This window comes from Anser anser (genome assembly GCF_964211835.1).
Source record: "Anser anser genome assembly, chromosome: 22".
NCBI lineage: Eukaryota > Metazoa > Chordata > Aves > Anseriformes > Anatidae > Anser > Anser anser.
In genome coordinates this window covers 8,615,166-8,636,677 of record NC_139743.1, presented here as the reverse complement: position 1 = coordinate 8,636,677, position 21,512 = coordinate 8,615,166, and the positions used below count along the sequence as shown (strand labels likewise).

The 21,512-nt window shown below is 41.8% G+C and overlaps 1 protein-coding gene across 2 annotated transcripts in view; it reads left to right on the top strand.

Moving 5' to 3' along the window:
* Positions 1-15,831, top strand: part of KCNJ5 (potassium inwardly rectifying channel subfamily J member 5) — a 59,472-nt gene extending 43,641 nt beyond the window's left edge. For both annotated transcript variants that reach the window (XM_083808103.1, XM_083808104.1), the window contains 2 exons: positions 3,590-4,536; positions 14,894-15,831. In XM_083808103.1, the coding sequence (XP_083664229.1) occupies positions 3,597-4,536; positions 14,894-15,240 (1,287 nt within the window). In that variant the 5' untranslated portion in view covers positions 3,590-3,596 and the 3' untranslated portion in view covers positions 15,241-15,831. The remainder of the gene's footprint in view (positions 1-3,589; positions 4,537-14,893) is intronic.
* Positions 15,832-21,512: the final 5,681 nt, after the last annotated feature.

The window sequence follows — 21,512 nt, the reverse complement described above, 5'->3', positions numbered from 1 at the left end:
GAAGCTAAGAGCCCTAAATGTCAATGACTGCCCCCGAGTCTGCCGTCTGGGCAAAAGCTGAGCCACAGCAAGTCTGATAAAAAGCCTCTTTGCAAGGTTGATAATGCAGTGACTCACATTTCCTTTTGCAGCTGCCTGTCCAAAAGGAAAGCAGCTCTGTACAAAAGTGACATTTTTATTATCCTGGCACCATTTAACCAAAGATGGTAAATGCCAATGAAACAGGATGGTACGTGTGACTGTAAGAGGCAATTTCATGTCACAGAGCTTTGTTGGATGGAGCAGTGGTTTACAAACTGAAGTCTAAGTCTCTGTGAGATGCTTTCACGTAATTACTATTATCCAGAAAAGATGTGTATGCTTGGTAGTGGTGGCAGTATATTATACTGTAAAGGAGTAAACCAAGTCTTTACCTAGGTACAGTGCTTTTCTTTTGGTATCTTGCTATTTGTGATAAAGTTTTCCAGAGCGGTTAAACCAATAAGGGAATAATAGCAAATTTCCTAGAAGATTCTTGTGCCTAGAATCTCACAGACTGTTTGTATATGTATCACAGATTTTACAGTTGGGAAATTAAGGAAGAGGGAGAGGCACTGATTTACCCAGAATTAGAGAAAAAAATATTGAAAGCATTTGGAACAGAAAGCTGGATAGTCTGTGCTCAAACTCCTAACCAATATTACTCCTTTTAAAAAAAATCTAATGCAAAGTGTAATTATTTTCAATAACCACGTACTGAGGTCATGTTCTCGCTGTGATGGGAGAGTTTAAGATTAAATATTGGCAGAAGTTGTAATGCTACTGAAGCTATCAGTAAAGTTCATTTAAAGCAGGAATTTTAAAGAAGCACTTGTAAGATGTTCCTAAAGATTTCCAGAAAGATTTCACTTGACCTATTGCTAAAGATCAGTAGCATTAGAAAAGTGGCGTTGCCAGTCCCTTGAGTGTTTTAGTTAAAGCAGGTTTCCCTGCGCTTTCATTAATGGACAGTCCCTCTAGCCAGCTTCACCAGAGTGATATTTCTAGAGATTTAGTCTTTTTGATTATTTCTATTCTATTCTGATCTTTTTAATATGTTTCAAGATCCTTTTGGTCTCTTTGGTATGAATGTAAAATGTGGAACCTTACGCTACAGATGTGTGTCTTGAAATCGATTGTTCTCTCTTACATACTGATAGTGTGAGTGAAATTCAGCTTCATGTATAACTTCTATAATAAAATTTATTAACAAATTTTTTTTTAAATCGAAAACATGTAACATTTGCCTGTTTTTACATTTGTAGACACACATAGATTTATCGAAAGCCTGAGTCCAAATGGAGCAATATTAGATTCATCAAACAATGCAAACAAAGATCAAAAGTAATATTGATAAGAAGGAAGCAAAGAGGTTCTCCTTTGTACCTCATTCTCTTGCAGTCAGTAGATGGGATGCTTTTTTCCCTATTAAAGAGAAAATCACAGTGATTGTTCTGACTTGCACTTGGCATATGCTTTCACGTGTTGTGAAGTGAGAGAGAGTATAATTTGACATCATCAAGCAGCCACTTTGCATGCATGTAAATAGACACGCCATAAGGCGGCAGAGGGCCACACCAATGGTCAAGGAGATTTGAATTTTCGACAAATGGCAGAAAATGGCTGAAGATACATCTAAATATACCATCACCCATCTCTCAGGAGTTCTGTGTGAGAAAAAGAAGACAAAGACATAGAGGTCGGGATTATTATTCTGCCAAAATCCTTGATGATGCTGTTTGAGGAAGGGACCAGCACAGTCCTGGGATTACCTATCCCATATCTAGGATCATAGGCAGTGGGAGCAGCAGCCCTGATTCCCCCCAGCTGACCATCCCAGAAACATTAATCCCTGCTAATTCCTGTGACTGCACTGCCTTAGCCCTGGACCAAACCCTTAAACCAGGCAAATTTGCCAGCACAAAGAAGCTTTGGGACTGTGCTGTGGACAGATGGCTGGGCTCCCTAGTGAATGGAGCCAGCGGGTATGGTTCCAGCAACAGGCTTTGGCTGCTTCATTGGAGTAATGATTGATGGTGACTTATACAAGGGCTACGAGTAATTCTTTGCTGTTAACCAGACTTGGCTACAGCAGAATGGAAGTGGAAATTTGTTGCTTCATTTATTCATCCTGCCTCTGCTTCCTTCCCGCCCACCCTTTGTGCTTTTTAATACTGAAAAGATGAAGCTACTTTGCTTGATCTTAAAATTGTCTTTCCCAAGATACTCTTAATTGTATCTCTACACCTTTTCTCATTCACAGACACATAAGAAGATTAAAGATAGAGGGAGCAGTAATAGATTTAGTTAGATTTTAATAGGATTTGCAGAGGACAATGCAGAGAACAAACACCATAGAGAATATTGCTGCTCTATCTTTGATATCCCTAAGGCTTCTTAGGTAGTCTTTCACTGAGATTTTGTTTGTGTCCTGCATTCAGAGTGAAGACTCTCATTTTTCTGTAGAGCATGTGTGTTTTTTTCAGTAGTATCAAATCATCTCAATAAACAGGTTGCTACATTATTACCTGCAAAAATCATTACAGCCATCATTTTGTATTATTTATTTGTACCTTGTCGAGCATAGTGCTGCATGTGGACAGTGGGTTCTTAATAACTGTTGGGTTTCTGAAAGTGTCCGGTGCTTTTGTCTAGTGTCAGATGAAGTAAAAGGGTTCTGATATACCTGATTACCAGTAGGCCTGGATTCATCAAGCCTGCAGAAATATAGTTGAAGATGTTAAATTAAAAGGCTATTTTACCTTTGGAACTCAGGCTCCCAGAATAATTTGCGGAGAGGGGTGAGTATATCCAGAAGGTGATTCAGCACACCTGAAATCTGAATTATCACTGGGGGTGCTTTTCTATGCTGACTGTAAGGGAAACCTTCATGAATAATTTAGACTTGTTTGAGATTCAGGTAGGCAGTAGTGTTCAGCGTTTTATATTCACTTCTAAGGTTTCTCTTGGTATGCACCCAAAAGGTAAGGCACCAAAAGGTAAGGCACCAAAAAGTTCCAGTCCCTTTTGAAAATATACATTGATGCACCCTTACTTTGCTTCTAGTTGCGATCTCAGGCAAATTTCAGATCTAAAAAAAAATCTGAGCACCACTGAAAAAAAAAAAAAAGAAAAAGAAAAACAAGGTTTACCTACTTTACCCAGACCATGCTCATAACTATATTTTCTGGTGTTCCAGCAGTGCATTAGGCAAAGTGACTGGCAGCTGGTTCATGTTTAAAGAGACTGTATTATGAATCAGTATTTAACATCCTGTTCAATGCAGCATTATATTTAGCAAGTGGCTGTAGTGAGAGAAGTGCTGAAGCCTTTCAAAGTATTTCCCAGAACAAGATTAGGAGGAATGACATGGCTCTAGCAAAAAGCTTTCCTAATGTAAAATCAGCCTGTAACCAGCCCTGTACCAACATGGAGCAAAGTTTATCAATGTAACAATGTTTGCAGTGTTTGTGGACCTGCTCTGTCATGTAATGGTTCACACAGAGTACAGTGAAATGGCTTTTGTCTCAGCTCTTTTCCCCCTGTCTTAAACTTCTTTGTTCTCCCTCAGCCCAGCCATGGCCGGAGATTCTAGGATCTTCATGAACCAGGACATGGACATTGGAGTTGTATCCAGAGAGCCTAAGAAGATTCCCAAACAGGCTCGGGATGACGTCCCCATTGCCACTGACCGAACCCGCCTCATATCAGCAGAAGGTAAGAAGCCACGCCAGCGTTACATGGAGAAAAGTGGCAAGTGCAATGTACACCATGGAAATGTCCAAGAAACCTACCGATACCTTAGTGACCTCTTCACTACTCTGGTGGACCTCAAATGGCGTTTTAATCTTCTTGTCTTCACTATGGTCTATACCATCACTTGGTTGTTTTTTGGGTTCATATGGTGGCTCATTGCCTATATCCGGGGAGACCTGGACCATCTTGAAGATGAAAACTGGATCCCCTGTGTTGAAAATCTCAGTGGATTTGTTTCTGCATTTCTGTTTTCTATTGAGACTGAGACAACAATAGGGTATGGCTATAGGGTCATAACGGAGAAGTGCCCAGAGGGCATTGTACTGCTCCTGATCCAGGCTATTCTGGGCTCCATTGTCAATGCGTTCATGGTGGGATGCATGTTTGTCAAGATCAGCCAACCAAAGAAGAGAGCTGAAACCCTCATGTTTTCTAACAATGCGGTGATTTCCATGAGGGATGAGAAGCTCTGTCTCATGTTCCGTGTTGGAGACCTCCGCAATTCCCACATTGTCGAGGCTTCCATTAGAGCCAAACTGATTAAGTCCAAACAGACCAAAGAGGGAGAGTTCATCCCCTTGAACCAAACAGACATCAATGTGGGATTTGACACTGGAGATGACAGGTTGTTCCTGGTGTCACCTCTTATCATCTCACATGAAATCAACGAGAAAAGCCCCTTCTGGGAGATGTCTCGCACCCAACTGGAGAAGGAAGAATTTGAAATTGTGGTCATCCTGGAAGGAATGGTGGAAGCAACAGGTAAGCACTTGTCTAAATCAGTCACAATTTTGAGGGAGAAAAGGGAAAAATAGAGTACAGTTTGGCATTAAGATTTCACTGTCAGTGTCACCTGGACTGAGAAGATGTTGGGATTTATCCTTCTGTTGTGACTCATTCAGGTGGGATATAAGTCCTGGATTCATACAAAGGGATTACATGAGGATCTGTCCATAATCACTTAGGACTGATCCATGGGAAAAAAGGAATGGACTGAAGCAACTTATGAGGTCTCTTATTTTCTGTGATCAAAATTCACGGTGCAAATCCTTTTCCATTTCTCCTCAGTATTAAAAATTAGCTGTAACTCTGATATTTTAGGTACTGCTGTGGTGTTGCTATTTAATGGAGGCTATGAAGGAAGTGCCCAAGTATTACTATATCCCATAAAACAGCATGTGCTGAAACTGAATGACTTGCACATGATGTAGGACATGGATTTTCAAAAAGAGCTCAGAGAAGAAAAATACAGAAAATGCTTTTGTGACTCTAGGAACGCAGCAGCTGTTTAACAGCATAAAACAATCCTGTGTAATGGGTAGATTAGGAGATATACTCAGCTGGTTCCCAGTTTCCTCCTATGGGTGTATTTGTGGCAGGCAATGAAAGGAGTCTGCATCTGTATATAATAAATCTGGAAAAGTTTTGTGCTTCAGCTTTTCAGGGTACGTAAAAGGGAGGTGACAGTGTGCTTCTCAAGATGAGTGAACGGGTGGCCACAAAGGTCCCCAGGCTCCTTTCCACAGTTGGGATGCTGTGTATCTCCTGGGTGTCTGGCTAGTGAGGAAGGTGCTTTTACTCTGGAGTCTCACCTAAAAGAATACGGCACCATGGGGTCATTTCACCACTTGCAGCTAATTCATTTATGCTACGCACTGAGGAGGAGCCAACAGGCAGCAAGTGCATTTAAGCAGCCTGAGATGCTGGTGCTCCCTTCAGGCAGGTTTTCTCAGCTTGGGGTTGGCAGCGTGCCTCGGTCAAATCAGGGTCTTCGAGGGAAATGGGACTACAGGCAGCAGGAGGAGAGAATTAGTATCTAGAGATGTAGGAACCTAGAAAGACTCAGAGATATGAAAATGCTTTTGTAAGTAATTTTTCCCTTTGGTGTTTAAGGACTCTAGTTGTGAGACAGCGCTGTGAACTCAAGGTTTTTTTCTGGTGGGGTTGGGAGGTGTCCATCTTGTTGAAGCATAGGCTCTCTCTGAAACACTTGCAAGGGGTTTCTGCTTGATATGAGTCCTTGGTGGTAGCAGCATCCTGACTTACAGACTCTGGGCCTTTGCTTACAGTTAATATTGTCCCTTTCTTCTGGTTTGTCCTTGTTAGTCTCTTAACAGCCAAACATAGGGGGAAATAGTCTCAAATCCCTGCAGTCCAGACCTTCACACCTGAAGACAGCTCTCTAGAGACGTAATTCAGTTTCCCAGTATTTCCCTCTAGTCATTAGGTGAATAGCAATAGCTGAGTTTTTCAAACAGCTAATGGGTGGTTATGTATAGATTACACTGCACTTAGGTTGGAGTACTGTATTGTACGAGTGGAATTCATGTGGCATTGCTAGGCAAATATTCTTTCCCAGCAGAATATTGTAGAAATGTGGCAAAAGAAGGGGTGGGTGGAAAAGAATATCAAAGGGGAGGATTTGTAATGGAAGCTTATTTTGTAGCCTAAACAATTACCAGAAACTAGAACCTCGTAATCTGAGCGTGGAATGCAGTTCCTTGCACGTCCAAAGCCTCTTTCCTCTCCGCACAGTGACACTATCAAATTCTGTTTGAACAGCTACTGCACTGCCATCCTCTTATGAAAGCTCAGCCCCTGCTAGATATGTGTGAGAGGAAGTCATTATCAATAACAACCTCAAAATTAAAAGCATGGCATAGGAATAATATTGCTTTACAAATGGGCTCCTCTCCCAGACGGATTGTACAAGCCAGTGTGTAATGATATTAAGGAGCATACATCTGTGGAAATGATTTGTTCTGGTCTCAGAAGGCAGGCTGTGAAACTTCAAAAATGGAGCTCGAAGAGACAGTTTGCATTGAACTTAGAGCAGAGCGGACCTCAGATGCTGCTGTTATCAGACTCAGAGGCTGAGATGATTTTCTGAATGACACATGGTAGCCAGGCGAGTAATATTTTGCCATGACAAAAGTGGCTTGCAGAAGTTTCTGCTTTCCTGCTTTGTCCTTGCACTTCATGATATTGATAAGCCCATTCAGGGGTCCTTAATCCCTACCTCCATACTTTAACCTTTGCTCCCAGCAAATTCTTTTGGTTCTTTCCTCCCTATCACGCTGTTCAAGCCCTATCTGCTTTCAGGAATGGTATAATTTACTTGCAGTGTGATTCTATTAAATCATGACGCTATGACAACCTGGTCAGGTTCAGGACAGTATGAAAATACAACAGGCCATTTGTTCCCTTAGAAACCCCTATGAAAAAATCAGCAGCCATGGTCACAGCATGCAGGGGTATAACTGGTCAGCATACATAGCACTGCTCATGGTGCCCGAGAGGGAAGCAAGTCCTGCGTGCTCTCCCAGAGGTAGCTCAGCTCTGTAGTTGGCAGGAGGAAAAATTAATGGAAAGTTACCCAGTCTTTGCAGATAGCAACAAATCATACCCTGAATAGAGCCTGCACTGGTGGGGAAAAGAGCTATATTTTTCATAAGGTTTTTGGAAAGCAGGTCAGACCTGACTGCGCTTTGGTGATTGTCAACATATAAATAACTGAAGAAATTTTAAGCATAATTTCTGAGTAGAAGTGTGAATACTATTCACTGAAACATTCAGGACAGCAATTTTATAACCATTTCCAGTAGTTTTAACCAACCACACACATTACAAATGAAATGCATTGTCCTCCTCTCAAACAAGTAACTCTTCTCACTGACATTTACGTTTAATTCCTATCCAGTGGAAGGCAAAGATGGTAAATAGTTTCAAATAAGACGTGTAGAAGAAATTCTAATGAGTTGGAACACTGTGAGTCACTGTTTATTTGTGTTTTGGTTGTTTGTTTATTTGTTTTTTACAAAATGAAACATGATTTAAAACGTTTTTGTTTCAAGTTGACTTGAATTTCTAAAATGCTTCAAGTTGTTTGTTTGTTTTAACAAAGACAAACATTGTGGTTTAAGACAATACTTTTGTTTTCCAGCAGACTTGAATTTTTTAAAAGGGTAAATAACAACAAACTGAAGAACACCAACACACAAGAAACACATCAGCCAGCCTAAAATGCAGTGTTTCTCTTTTCCTGAAGAAGAAAATAAACATTTTATTAGTCAAGTGAGAGCTCTCCAGGGACCCACAACTATTTTACTTCCTAACCCACGAAGCCAGCTGCAGCAGAAAGCCCACTGGCAGGGGTGTTTCCAATCAATATTTTAGTATGGTTGTGGCACTGTGACTTGACAACAGGTTAAAAACACCAAAGGGAGACTGAGTTTCTGGGCAGATCCGGGGTGATCATTGCTGAGTGAAATAACCACTGTAAAGGCAAAATCAATATAGATGACAAGTGTCCTGACCTCCAGTGCTGCTTTGTGGGCATCTTGAAAGCAGCAGCATCACTCACAGCGCTTACTTAATGAATTGGCCACAGAGATTACTTTAGGGAATTAATTCTCTTGTGCCATATCTTAAAGGGACACTTGCCGAGATCAGCTGGCCCAAATTTGATCTACAATAAAAGGAAAGAAACTGAAGGTGAAAAATCTGTTTGCTAGGTGAATACATTTTTTCTTGCCACAGTGAAAACAAAAATCAGAGCCATCCTGTCGACAGAGCAGGGCTAGGCTGTCGTTGGGCCAAGCCTCTTGCCCTTACCCTCCTGATGCCTAATTCAACTTATTACATCAAGCAAGGCTGCCAGAATGCAGAAAAGCAGTGGAGATTTGCACACCTCCTCCATGTGCTCGCATAGCAAACTGGGTTATGTGGTGAAGAAATGGCTGACACAATTAGAGAACATTGGAGGCTCCTTTTTTTTCCCCCCTCACTGTCATTCCATGCGATGAAGCAGTGTACATAGACTTTCTGGAAAATAATTTGAAGACACTCTCTTCCCTTCCAACTTTCCCGTTTTGCTGCTATTTACTGACAATTAACCAAAACTTAATCTCTCAGTAGCTGTCCTGCTATCCTCATTCTGAAACTACGCTGTCCAGTGTTGCGATTGTCTGGGCAGACATACTGGTGCTTTTTACTTCATCCTTGGTCCTCACTGGTTTTCTCTGCCTCTTTTTCCAACCTACATTAAATAACCCACAGGAGGCAGTCCAAAGGCCTGATTAGTCCAGCGGCTAAACAAAGTTTTAATAAACTTTTAAGAAAGGATAGGTATATACGCTTCTGGCTTACCACGGTTTCATGATTGCAAGCGATTTACTCCCAGTCAGGATCCTGCATCTCCATTCCTCATCCTGTCCCTATGAGAATGTAACCTTTTTGCACCTCAAATTATCCATCTTTGCAGAAGATACAGTAAAATTTTGTGGCTGCAAATTAAAAAAGTCATAGTCACAACATAAGAAATCCTGAAATTAGTCATGATTTTCTTGGGAGAACAAAGGAAGTTAATTAATGAGTGGATTTTTCATGCATTCATCATCTGGTTTGGGTTGTCTTGTTTTGCTTTGCATTTTGCATATAAATAAGTTTTCTTTTCTGCACGAAGGACCTTGCAGAACTGTCACAGAAACTGCCTATATAATTAAAGGGAAGAGCCAGACACCTCCAGTCATTCTTTTCACAAACTGAGTTGTCTTCCAGAGGTGGATGGTAGCAGGCTACTCATCTTAGGTGCCTCTGCAGTCCCTATAAATACCTTTGTGAGGGGCCTAAACTTACACAGTGTAAGCCTCAGGTCCTGCCTGGTAGAGACATGGCAATTGAACCCAAGATTTTTAAATCTTAAGGTCCTTACTTTATTATTTTTTTTTCAGTGCCTGGGAGCTTTTACATTCCTGGAGAGCATTCAGAAAAATTAAAATCCTATTACTCTTCTCTGGCATAAAAATAAAAGTGAATCAAGGGCAGACTCTTCTTGTAGAAGAGACAAGCATAAATAATTGGAGGACCATGATCCTACCTTCTAAAATTCCTTTTGAAGTTGGAGGCATTTTGACTTTTTGGAGGTTACAGTGTTCTTTTGTCTGATTAATGCGAAGGGACTAATAAATTTTATAACTATCCAAACGCTGGTGCTAATCTAAAGGCGTGTATTGCTTAATTAGAGTGATAGAATTAAATTTTTTATAACTACTGCTTGCCATCAGTCTGTTACTATACCTCTGAGTCCATCAGTTCTTCCTCTGTACTTTTGCAGTTGTAGGTGGAGCTCAGCTCAAGGAGCAGAGCATATTTTCTGCAGCTTTAGTGTACCTGGTACAGAGGAAAACGTCACCCTGCACACAGTAGCGTATAAAAACAAGGACATAGAAGTGAAATCTCTTCCAGCAATATCTATGTCTGAACTGCAGGGAGAGCCCAGCAAATATGGCAAACATACAGTCAGCATCCACAGGACGTGCTGCCAGCAGATAATCACTGAGCTCTGTGGCATTTAAATGAGGAGAGTTAATTTTAGGCTGATGAAAAATGTTGTCTTGACAGCCCCAGGGGTTGGGATATCTCTACCCACTGAGAAAGTCCAGGCTGTAACAGCACTGAAAGATTCAGCTATGCTGCTGATGTGATCAGATTGAAGCCTGTGGCGATTTCTTGAGTCTTGGTCATGCTTTGTGGCCCTCTTGCCCTTGCCCTCTCCTGTAAAACTGCCAAGAAGGGTACTGGCTGTGCTGGTACATTAAAAAAATGTGCATCCTCCAACAGTCGGAGGGAGACCGCTGGCTCGTCTCTGGATAACCAAAGAGCTGCAAGATGCAGTTAGATTTGGCCTGTGATAATGAAGTTTGATTTAACTGGTAACCTAAGGGTACACAAGGCCTGGAAATCGGGAGCAATCTCCTGCAGAATTTCCCCTTTCTTTAGCAGTGTGGCAGAGCCAGAAGCGTCTGCTCCAGTTGCATAATCAGTGGCACTGCAAGCAGCGAAACGTTCTGAAATCTGCAACTCCCATTGAGTACACTGCAGAAAAAAATAGGCTCCTTACTGAGTGAGCCATCAAATAACTGCTTTTTATCAGCATGTATTAACATTCTTTTGTCTTTGATAAAATGTAAGCTGCTTGATCCCAACTGATTTTGATGACAGAAAAGTGCCTTTTTGGTAGAGTTCCCTGACACCTATTTTACCCACTAATCTTTCCTCACTGACTCTCTCTGTTCTTGAATGTAATGAAACACCTGGTTTAATACACGTAGCAATATATTTTGCATCTTTTCATCTTCTGGAAACCAGAAACAAGCAGTTTAAGAAGGCTGCCTTAAACAGGAACATGCACAAACTGTTATAGAGTCTGTGATGTAGTGACTCCAGCCAACAGACCAAAAATCCACTTCTTAGGGTTCTGCTATAATGAAATTATCATTAAAACTCTATGAATTGCTTATTGCAGAACCCGAAACCAGGAGACAGCCCGCTGGTCTCCAGCTTTCTAAAACCCTTGGAACTGGTTCCAGCTTTATTGAAAACTTGGTGCATCTGCTTATAACTTTGGGCTTTTTTTTTTCTGGTTTCAATTAAAATTGATTTTTTTTTTTCAACTGAAAGCAAGGCTATGAATTTATGAGATGAAAAAGCTGTAGCTAAAACTTGAAAGTTGAAGATTTTACATACTTTACATGTTATACAATTGACAGTTTGTACAAATTTATATTAAGAATACTTTTTCATTTTTAAACCAGATCGTTTAGGAGAAAATTAAACTTTTAATGGTCCCACTGTCTGGAAAAATCAATATGCTTGACAAATACAAATCTTGGTGACTTTTATTTGGAAATAGGGTTTGAAACACATCTGCTTGTACTGACAAAGGGGAAATGAGGATATTCTTTTGGTGTGAAGCATATTTAAATAAAAGGCCCAAGTCACCAAATACCACTTACTTCCTTTTCTGTAACTATACCAAATATCCACTCTGCTTAAACCCCAAACATGTAGTTATATCTATTTTAAGAGAAGGATTAGCAGCATTTGTCAAGACCAAAAACGTTATGATTACTTTTGCAAGAAATTTGAGGAGCCTGAAATCTCCCCCAGCTTCTTGCACGTGCGCTCTGAGATGTCAGTGCTTGGGGCAGGGCTGGGCAGGACAGCACCTCTGCACTGCGGGAGAACAGTAGTGGCAAGGCTGGTGTGGTTCTTGATGGATGTCAGCGTACGACGTGACGATTCACTACACCCAAGATGTCCCATGGACTTGGGTAGGCAAGGCTTGTGAAATGAAACCGCTTATTCGTGTGGAGACCCCGGAGCAATGTCTGAAAGATGTGAGTTTGGTGAATTACTCAGCCCTGGTGCAAGCCGAAACTTTGATGTTCAGAGCACGTTGTATGCAAGTTGAAAGTGGCTGCATCCATGTGCTGTTAATAAAAGTAAGGTTTATTGTTTCCACACCTCCTCTGTCATCTTTTTGCAGTTATAGAGGCAATAATTAGCCAGGGACATTACAGATGCATTAATTAACCAGGCTGGAGAGCACAGGGCAGCCTGCAAAGCAGGCACTTAATGGAATTTGAAGCAGAGACAATGCTGTTGTTTACTGGGTAATGTAGGAGTTGCCAAGCAGTATGTCCCCACGCAATTAAAATACCACTGCACATGTGCTAAAAAGGAATATTTGAATGGGATTATGAAGCAATTACAAGTTGTCTTATTGTGCTGGCTCTGTGTACCCCTGGGGTTACAGAAAGCAGCTCCTGCAGGAAGCTGGCAGTGTGCAGTATTTGGTTGATGAAAGCTTTCTATTGTTCCTTCCTTAATTGAATACTTACAGCAGGAGATAACTGTGATTGTGTCTCTGGAGTTCAGGTTCACTGTCAGGTACTGCCCCCAGCGACAGAGCTATTTCAGGCCCTCATTACAAGGCAGGAGTTCCCCTTGGGTGCCTCAGGCCCCCACATTTAGCAGGGACACCCCATCTTGGCCCTGGGGTCCACAACACAATACCTTCAGGCAGCACCTGGAAAGCCACAGTACGAATCAACCTGTTCGTTTACGGGACCGAATCCCATGAGGAGGAGCGGCCTCCTCTCCTGCTCTCATCTCTGGGCTTTGAAATTGCTCAGAGCTTGGAGGAAGCACCTGAAGGCCTTTGTGAATTTTGGTACAAAACCAGCTGTTCTGAAGGAAAAAGGGCTAGTTTATTTTAACTGTCTCCCTAACATATGTGCACCTGTTACTGGTCATCCAGCATGAGATTAGCCCTGCAACCCTGCATTATTGACCCTTTAAACAGTCTGTGACAAAAGCTTTTGCACTTGGGGATGAATGGTATGATAAGCATCAGTGACACAGGTCTGAGAAAAAAACATAAAGTTGGCAGGACTCTGCAAGCTGCCTGCATGTTGAGCTGCTCTTTACAAGCTGATAGAAGGGAGTGAAGATTAAAATGTCTTCACCTCAAGGACTGAGGAGCCCAGGGCAGGCGATGCTGCACGTAGTAGCGTCACCTGAAGCATATAGTCAGGAGTGATCTCCATGCAGATTTTAACTCCTAAAGCAAAAGCTGAGTTTTCTGAAAAGGTTCTGAAAAGTAGAGTTTCTGCTTAAGGTAAAAACACTTGGGGTAATTTTCCTCTTCCATTATTGTATTTTTCATGCAGCCTCTGCATTTCCTGGTTCCTGCTGGTCCAGGAAGCAGACACGCTACAACAATATGACTAACTCTGTACTTGTTGTTCCTGCCCAGAAGCAAGTACTCCTGCAGCTCTCCTTGGGGGAAAAATTGGCTTTTCTGTCTGAGAAATTTCCAGTTCTGTTTTGCTAAGTGTTACGTGTGTCATTGTCCCTCTTTTCCCCTTTCAAGAACCAAAAGAAACTATACATTCCTGTCCTAGTAGTTCTAAGCTAAAGAAAGCAATAAAAGACAGGTAAAACCATCAGTGTAACTTGCTTGTGTGGGTGTCTTTTAATGAACTATAGCAATTATGACAGGGAAAGAAAAAAAAGAAAAAAAAAACACTTTTCAAAGGTGCCCTTTTTTAAAGGAAAATTTTTCTGATTATTCTGAGTTTTCAGACATTTACTTAAGTTCACATGAATACATATGATCTTTCCTGAAGCATCTGACACTGATATTTTTCCCCTGTGCGTTGTTTTAGATTTCTGTTGCTGTACCTTGGGCTGTGGGGTGGACTTGGAAGTATTGGTCGGGAACTGGATTAAGTGCCTATTCTGAATGTGTTGCAAGCAGGCCTATCTCTCACCCTCCAAAAGAGAGCAGTGGGAGAACTTTGTGAAGTCAGGTTTTCTAAATTTCACCAAAATTAAGTCCATAAATCTAACATATTTAGGACAAGCAGAAGACAAATAGTTGGAAGAGAAGTCAACCTTGACTTCTCAGTCAGCAGGTGACTCCAAAAGAAGTCATTTGCAGTTTTGCCAAAGCTGAATGCTTACACCTGCTCTGCAAAGCTTCTCTTCAAAATTTATCAAAGTACATAAAAAAAACACTGATCCTTGGGAGAAGAAGCTGGACAAAATCAGTTTCATGTTGCCCACTGTTCATTCAATATCTAATCCATTAATGCATTGATTTCAATATGCTCATGAGCTTGACTGTATAATGTTGTGGATTTTGGGTCAGCAAACCTGATACAGTTGGATGGAACCCTCCGAAGGTATTTATAAGCCAGCACGCCATATAAACCACTAGGAGCTGGGGCCTTCTCCACCTTTCAGGCTATATCACTTGTCTTAACCTGAGTGCAGGAGGGAATAGCTGGTAGGGCTGTAGCTCAAGTGGGACAGCGTCAGACCCAGTGGGGGTGCAGGCAGCCAGGTGCTTTGGCAGGGCAGTGCTTCGTTCTACTGTGTGAGGCAGGATTTGAGGTGCATTGGCAGGGTCGTATGTCGTTTTAGCACATGGTTCACCAGAAGTGCTGCTAGTAGCAGCCGCACAGGCAAGCAGCATCTCAGCAGGGCAATGTGAGGACAGAGAGAAGCTGCTTAGAGATACCAGACTGCAGACCCTTAATGCAGGGTTTAGGATACAATCTGAAGATGTGGTGTCGAATCCACCCTTTTTCCTCTGAGGGCTCGGCTTTTTCGTGATAGAGCCTTTTGTGAGACTTACTAAGCAAAGGTTTTTTCTATGTCCCAGATCAATCCGGTACGGAGATAACATGAAAGTGCTTTTAAACGAAAGAAGTGGTTGGGTGAGCATGTAAGGAAGCTTTGCATTTAACATCCCTCTCTTTCCATCCAGGGATGACTTGCCAGGCTCGCAGCTCCTACATGGACACTGAGGTGCTGTGGGGACATCGCTTCACTCCCGTCCTCACCCTGGAGAAGGATTTTTACGAAGTTGACTACAACAGCTTCCATAGCACTTACGAGACCAACACTCCTGTGTGCTGTGCCAAAGAGCTGGCTGAGTCCCGCCGGGAAGGCCAGCTCCTCAGCCACCTCTCCAGTGCCACCCTCCTGAGCGGGGGCAGAGAAGCAGAGACAGCAAGAGGGGAAGAAGAGGAAGAGGAAGAAGACAGGGAGCCTGCAGGAATGAATGGAGCCAACGGGACAGCAGGGGAGGTGAAAGAAGATCTGCCTGTATAACACAAGAACTGCTGGACAGTAGATAACCACATACACTTACTGGGAGACTGTGGCCCAGCAAGTCAGAAACTGGCTGGGAGTCAGGGACCTGAGATTTGTGTCCAGATCTCTACTGCCTGCCTGTTCCTGCCGAGTCACTGCACAGCACTGTGCCTCAGTTTCCCTCCTCTTTTACCTGTACAGTGAGGTTCTGAGCTTTGCGCTCTTTCGCAAAGTATTTTGATCTCTATGGACAAGGCTCACTAAATACAATCATGATTAAAATTGGAATTCCCACCACTGACTGTTACAAAAGACATTCATTGGACGTTCAAAACTTATCCCCCCTCACAAGGGTATTTAAAAAGTAAAACTCTAGAGTCTCCCATCTCAGTATGAAGAATGTGATTTCATACCTTCACCTAACTTGTGAGTCAATGTGTTGTAGACATTGTTACTGCTTAATTAAAAGAAGATGAAAAAAACTCTCTGGTATGTAGTGGAGTGTTTTGTTTTCATCATTTTTGCAAACAGAGTGTAGTTTAGTTAGTTTAGTGTTTTCCTCCAAAATCACAGTCATTGTCATTTATTTCCCGCAAAATGTGTGACGTTAACAGGATAGTTTTCCATGTAAACCTTTAGCATGTTTATCCAATGTTTTTGACTATCCTCTCAAACTGAAATGCCATCTTTGTGCACTCTTTTCATGGAATCTCTGATACATTTCATAGGCTGTCCATGATCAGAGAAAGGTTGGATCTTCCTCCAGTAAAGTTTTTTTGTTTTGTTTTGTTTTTCCCCTGTCTTGGGTGTCCCATTTCCAATTGATTTAAAACAAAACATGTAGCCATGTGGGAGCTTGAAATGATCTGGAATTTCACAGAGTCCCTGGAGTAGGTAGACTGGGTAAGTGACAGTTTGCAAAATTGTCTGCTCTTCCATAAAATACATACTTAAAATAAGGGTTTAGATGATGATGTTCTTATAGCTAATGGGAACATGCACTGACATAACTGAAGCCATCTGGCCACACTAGTGCAAGCATGCTGGTTGGCATTTGGCCCTGCAACATTCACTTTTTGTGAGCTGGAAGACACAGTAGTGCAGAACGGGATTAACATGACTGAAGTTTTGTTCTGTAAGTTGCAATAAAAGAGCTGGTGCAGAGTGTCTGCTTGGGTGGCTTCTCTAATGCAGCTGCATCAGATTATTTGCACAAGTTTCCTTCCTATAAATAAGTCCGAAACAGGATCAGCTCCCCATGTCCTGTCAATGGCAAGCAGTAACATCTCAGTGGGTCTAATGCTAACCTGCCGGTAACTTCTGCAAGTGTTTCAGACACGTTTTGTCCTGCAGGTCAATTAAGGTTGCTATTCCTGTGAAGAACCAAATTAAGTTAGCAATTTTGGTCTTTACAAGAGATAGGCGTAAAACCATAGCTCCAGAAAGAAGAATTTACATCCAGAAAAGGGATTTTTGCCTGTTAGGTGGGAAAATTGCTGGAAATCTGAACAATGTGGGGAAAAAAAATAGCCTTATTAGAGAAAATCTTTTGTCACCCCCCAAAATCTATGGAAAAATAAGATTCCTGCAAGATTACTTCTTTATCAAAATGGAACTTTATTCTTGAAGAAAGTATACTATGCAAGCATTACATTGCATATAAGCACTGTATGTATATCCATGAAATAAATATACATCTTAGTAGGGATGGACTGGACAGCATACTAGGATTTTTTTCTCTTGATATTTGAAGATGATAAAAAAATGGCAATAGAAAGCTATTCAGGATTAATAGAATGGTGCTATTGACATGTAAACAAAGAGAAAAATAATATATATAGGGGTCAGTGATAGTATTTTTAAGAGACCTAGTGTTATAATGCAAATAAAAGGGAAATGTATATTTCTTTCTAAGGGGGTTGGAAAAATGAGCATGACATGGCTGTGTTGTACTTAAAACTGTGTTGAGTCAACATTCAGCTTGGCCTCCAGGATATAGGAATTACCATTATCTTATGCAGTAAGTTTGGAAATGCATTTGAAGTGCTCATCAGTTCTAGAAAGCATCCTGTAGACATGAAGAGTGAAGTATTTTTCAAAGAAATGCATTTTAGTTTTTCTGCTTAGCTTCCATGTTTTCCATACTAAGCCTCAGAAGAATAGAGGGAGAAAAAAATGGGAGAGGTATCCTAGAAGAGTATTCTTTTTCTCAGCTGACTTGCCCAGTTCAATTCAGCACGAGAGGGCCTGCTGGGCCCCTTGTGTCATTGCAGACAGAGAGAGCTTGAAAAATGCCACTAGAGAGCTTGGAAAATGCCACTAGGCTGCAGCCATATCTTTCTTCTCCTACCTGGTTTTCACGCTCCAGAGAGAAGCTAGCCATCTTCAAGTAGCCAAAAAGTTATTTCACATGCTCATTGCCCTTGAGATTTCATCACACAAAACTGCTCTTTCCTAATACTGTCAAGTCTGAGACATCATATAGCCTACATGTTAGGAACGCTTGTTGTTGCATGTCAAGTATTAGGGGCAGAATAATTGCTGAATAGTGTGGAGTTGGGGAGGAGGTGTGCACATCTATTACAATGCATGGGATTAAGGCAAGAAGTGTATTGCTCTCCTTTTGAGCAAAGCGCTTATGCAGCTGTGTACTCTGTCGGCTTCCATGGACTACTTATGTGTTCGGAATTTGCACATATTCCTAAGTACCTTGCTGAATACATGCTTCAAACAGTGTCAGTGTGAGCATTAGCAAATAACTTCCCTGAGTGCTGGAGAACAGGCAAAACATCCTCCTGTGTATTTTTAATAAGCTGAGCAGATCTGGAGGAGGGTCTCCTCGGGAGCTGAATGCACCTTGTATTTGATACATAAAAGGTGGGGAACCGTACTTTCAGGTTGCGTGGCACTCAGTTACGTGGGTTTTGGTGATGCAGTCAAGTCGTACCCTTCACAAAGCATTTCAGGCAGGCCTCAGGATTGTCTTATGTTCTCCTTCTCCTGAAATGCTTCCCAATGAAAGATTTACTTCATTCAGCATGTAGAACTGTTCTGAAAGTAAAAGGGTGCCCCTTTTCCTCTTCCAGGAATGTCATCTCTGAAATGTGTATCAGTTTCCCTGCTGTTCCCTGAGCAGGTGTGAGACAATAAACCATGGGAATAAAGCATGGCCAACCTACTCCCTGCTGTGATGAAGGTTTCAGTACAGGTCTGTATCTCTTATGTGAGCCGAAATAGCTCACATGGATGTATCCACCCACATAAATAACCAATATATACTGTACACTCATCAGCCTCTGCACTTTCAGAAATGTTAATAACTAATACTCCACGAGAAACATTTATAGCCTGTAAACACACCATTCATCCACAAATAACCATTCACACTTATATAATGCACTCAGTAAACAAGCTAAAAATACATATTGAAAACGTTGAATAATTATATCTGCCTTACAAATGTATGAGTGATAAGCAGAATTTACAACAGTAGCCATCCACAATAACATATACAGTCTGTGTACATAACACAGCTAGTGCTCCTGCCACACACGGGACAGGAGCTGTCCCTATTGTGTGGGACAGGAGCTGTCCCTATTGTGTGTGTACACAAAGTGCACACAGTTATTCACAAACACCCACCCACTCACAAATGTGCATACCTGAATCCTGCATATTAGACCACCACCTGAGGACTCTATTATTCCTCCTGAGTACAGGTGCCTTCATACAGACGGAAACGTACACACCGTCTCTCCAGCAGGCAAACCTACGTGTTCAAACGCTTTTCCATCGTACAGCTAAATACTGCACTGCACAGCACAAACACACCATGCAGCCCTCAGCAGCATGAAAGTAATTTGATTCCAGGTATACATTTCTGTCCTGCGATCATTAATGAGAGTTTTTGAGCACACAAAAGCTATATTTCTTTATTTTTCTTCTTGTGGCAGAATAGTTGGGAAACACCTTTCCAGTGCAGGAGAGCTAATGAGCTGTGAATGGAGGCAGGAAGGGAGAATTGCTTACAGTAAAGGCTTTGTCATTCAGCTTGATTTTGTTTGAGGGTTTGGAGACTGGAGTGGGAGGGAGGCCTGCAATCCAAGACATTTTATTGTGTCAGCTGCTCTCCCGGGCCCAGTTTTTTAACTCTTCTTTTCTTGTGCGTTGTTACCAGTGCTTATATATAGCCCGGCTGACCTGTATTGCTCATACATTTTTTTTTCCCTGTATGATTTTCCATACTTATGCTCATTAAGGCTATTAGTTTTGACTGAACTACATTTCTTAGATTGATCTGAAGGTATCTAGAGACGAAAAATACAGCTCTTTCCTTGGTATGTGATTCCAGGGGATAATCAACACAACTGTTAGAAATGTACCTTTATTTTTCATTTGAGCTTGCCTGGCTTTAATTTTCAGTCATTGCAAGAACTGTCACTCATTTTTCGGCTTAGATTTACCCCTTTCATTGTTTTCTCTAATTTGTTGTTATGGATATATTACCATTAGAAGTAGCGGATCTTGAAGTGGAGATAAGAGGGAATGTTATTTATGCTCAAGTAATTAATGCCCCGTCATAAGCTCCACACATTGCCAGCCATATCCGCTGCGATACAGGAGGGCGTGTTGCCAGACTGTGTTAAGCAGCAGTTGGGGGGATGATGGAGAGGATACTTAATGAAGTTACAGGGAAACTAGGCAAGCTTTAAGTCCATGCATAAAAGTGGCAGCATTTCAGGGCCAGGGAAACAGCGATACCTACTGGAAGTCTGATTCTGATATTTGCGCTGACACCGGTCAGGACTTCGTTTCCAGGGATGCCTGGTCACTTGGGTAGGTGTGAGCAGCAGGAGAACCTAGCTGTTGGCACTTTGTTACACGAAGAAGTCAAGGCCAAATTCTGATCTCACTTATGCTAGGGAAATGGGAAGACACTCCAGTGGAGCCCAGTGGGTCCCTCTGCTTTGCCAACATCTAGCAGACCAGAACTCAGCCTTTGAGTACTAGTGATTGTGCTTTCAGGGAACAGAGGGGAGGGTTGCATTTTCAGACTTTATTGTGCATAAGAAAATGCATATGGAAGTGGTTTGTGTTGAACAGCTGGTGCTGGTGGAATCGCTTTTGCTGAAAAGCAAAGCCTAATTCTGCAGTTTTGCTGGAAGAGGTTCGTTATCTGCATTACAGGACTGTCAAGGCATCCTGTTTAAGCTAGAATGAGGTAGCACAAACATGCAACTACTTTCCCAAGGAACATGAAATCTAACTAAAGTCACACTGAAGTCTGAGTTTCATATGTTGAATGCAATTCTAGAGCAACTTCAGTGATGCCACTGGTTAGCAAGCACTGGAGGTCACTTGTGTATGTAGGCAAATACAGAATTTAGCTCAGTGGGGTGAGCTGAATGAGTGAAAAATAGTTAGCATGGTTTAATTAACATCAGTAAAATCAGGAATAACTCCTCAGAATTAATGCTAAATTTTGGTTGCTTCCATGAGATCAGAACCAGGACATGAAGTGGTAAAAAAGGCTCTGCCTTTTTTCACAAAGTGTTTGAATCATAGTCCGTTCAAGTCTGTGCAGGGAGAGAGGAAAAAATCAATGACCTTTCCTATCCTGGGAGTAGAAATGAGCTGAGCGGTGCAGCACAGTATTATTTGCTGCTCTCTAACTCTCTCTTTAGTCCTGCAGAAACAAGACTGGCTTTGTGCATGTCAGATGTAGAGTCCCTGTTAGTGCTTCTGTACAGAGAGGGGGCAGGTGCAGCACTCCGCAGTGCAAAACTGAGCCTTTAAATTAACATTAAACAAATATTGTAAATATCAGTGGGCAAGGAGGAGGGGAAGCATGTTGGCCAAGCCATCTAAATACGTTTCTGCTTGCCAAAGGAGATGGCAAGACTTCAGTGTCTCATGAATCGAGCTCTCCTTGGTCTATTCAAAGCAAGAGCAGGAGAGACAGGTAGGTGGTTCTAGCTGCAGAGACCCCATCACCCCCAGTGCACACGGAGGGGCTGTGGGATTTAATTCAGCCTCATTTAATACCAAATAGGGCAAGTTATTTGAGGAAGGGTGATTCAAAATTGAAACAACTCTGTTCTTTCAAGCCTAATCTTGTAATTGAAATATTCATGAAGATCCTCATTCAGCATAAGACTATTGTGGGAATATTTAAAGAATTTAATGATTTTGCTGTTACAATGTGCAAATTCAGCAACACTAGCCTGCATTTTCTGAGTGCAAATAAATCTTATTTTTGACCCATCGCTCTTTCAATATACCTTTGCTTA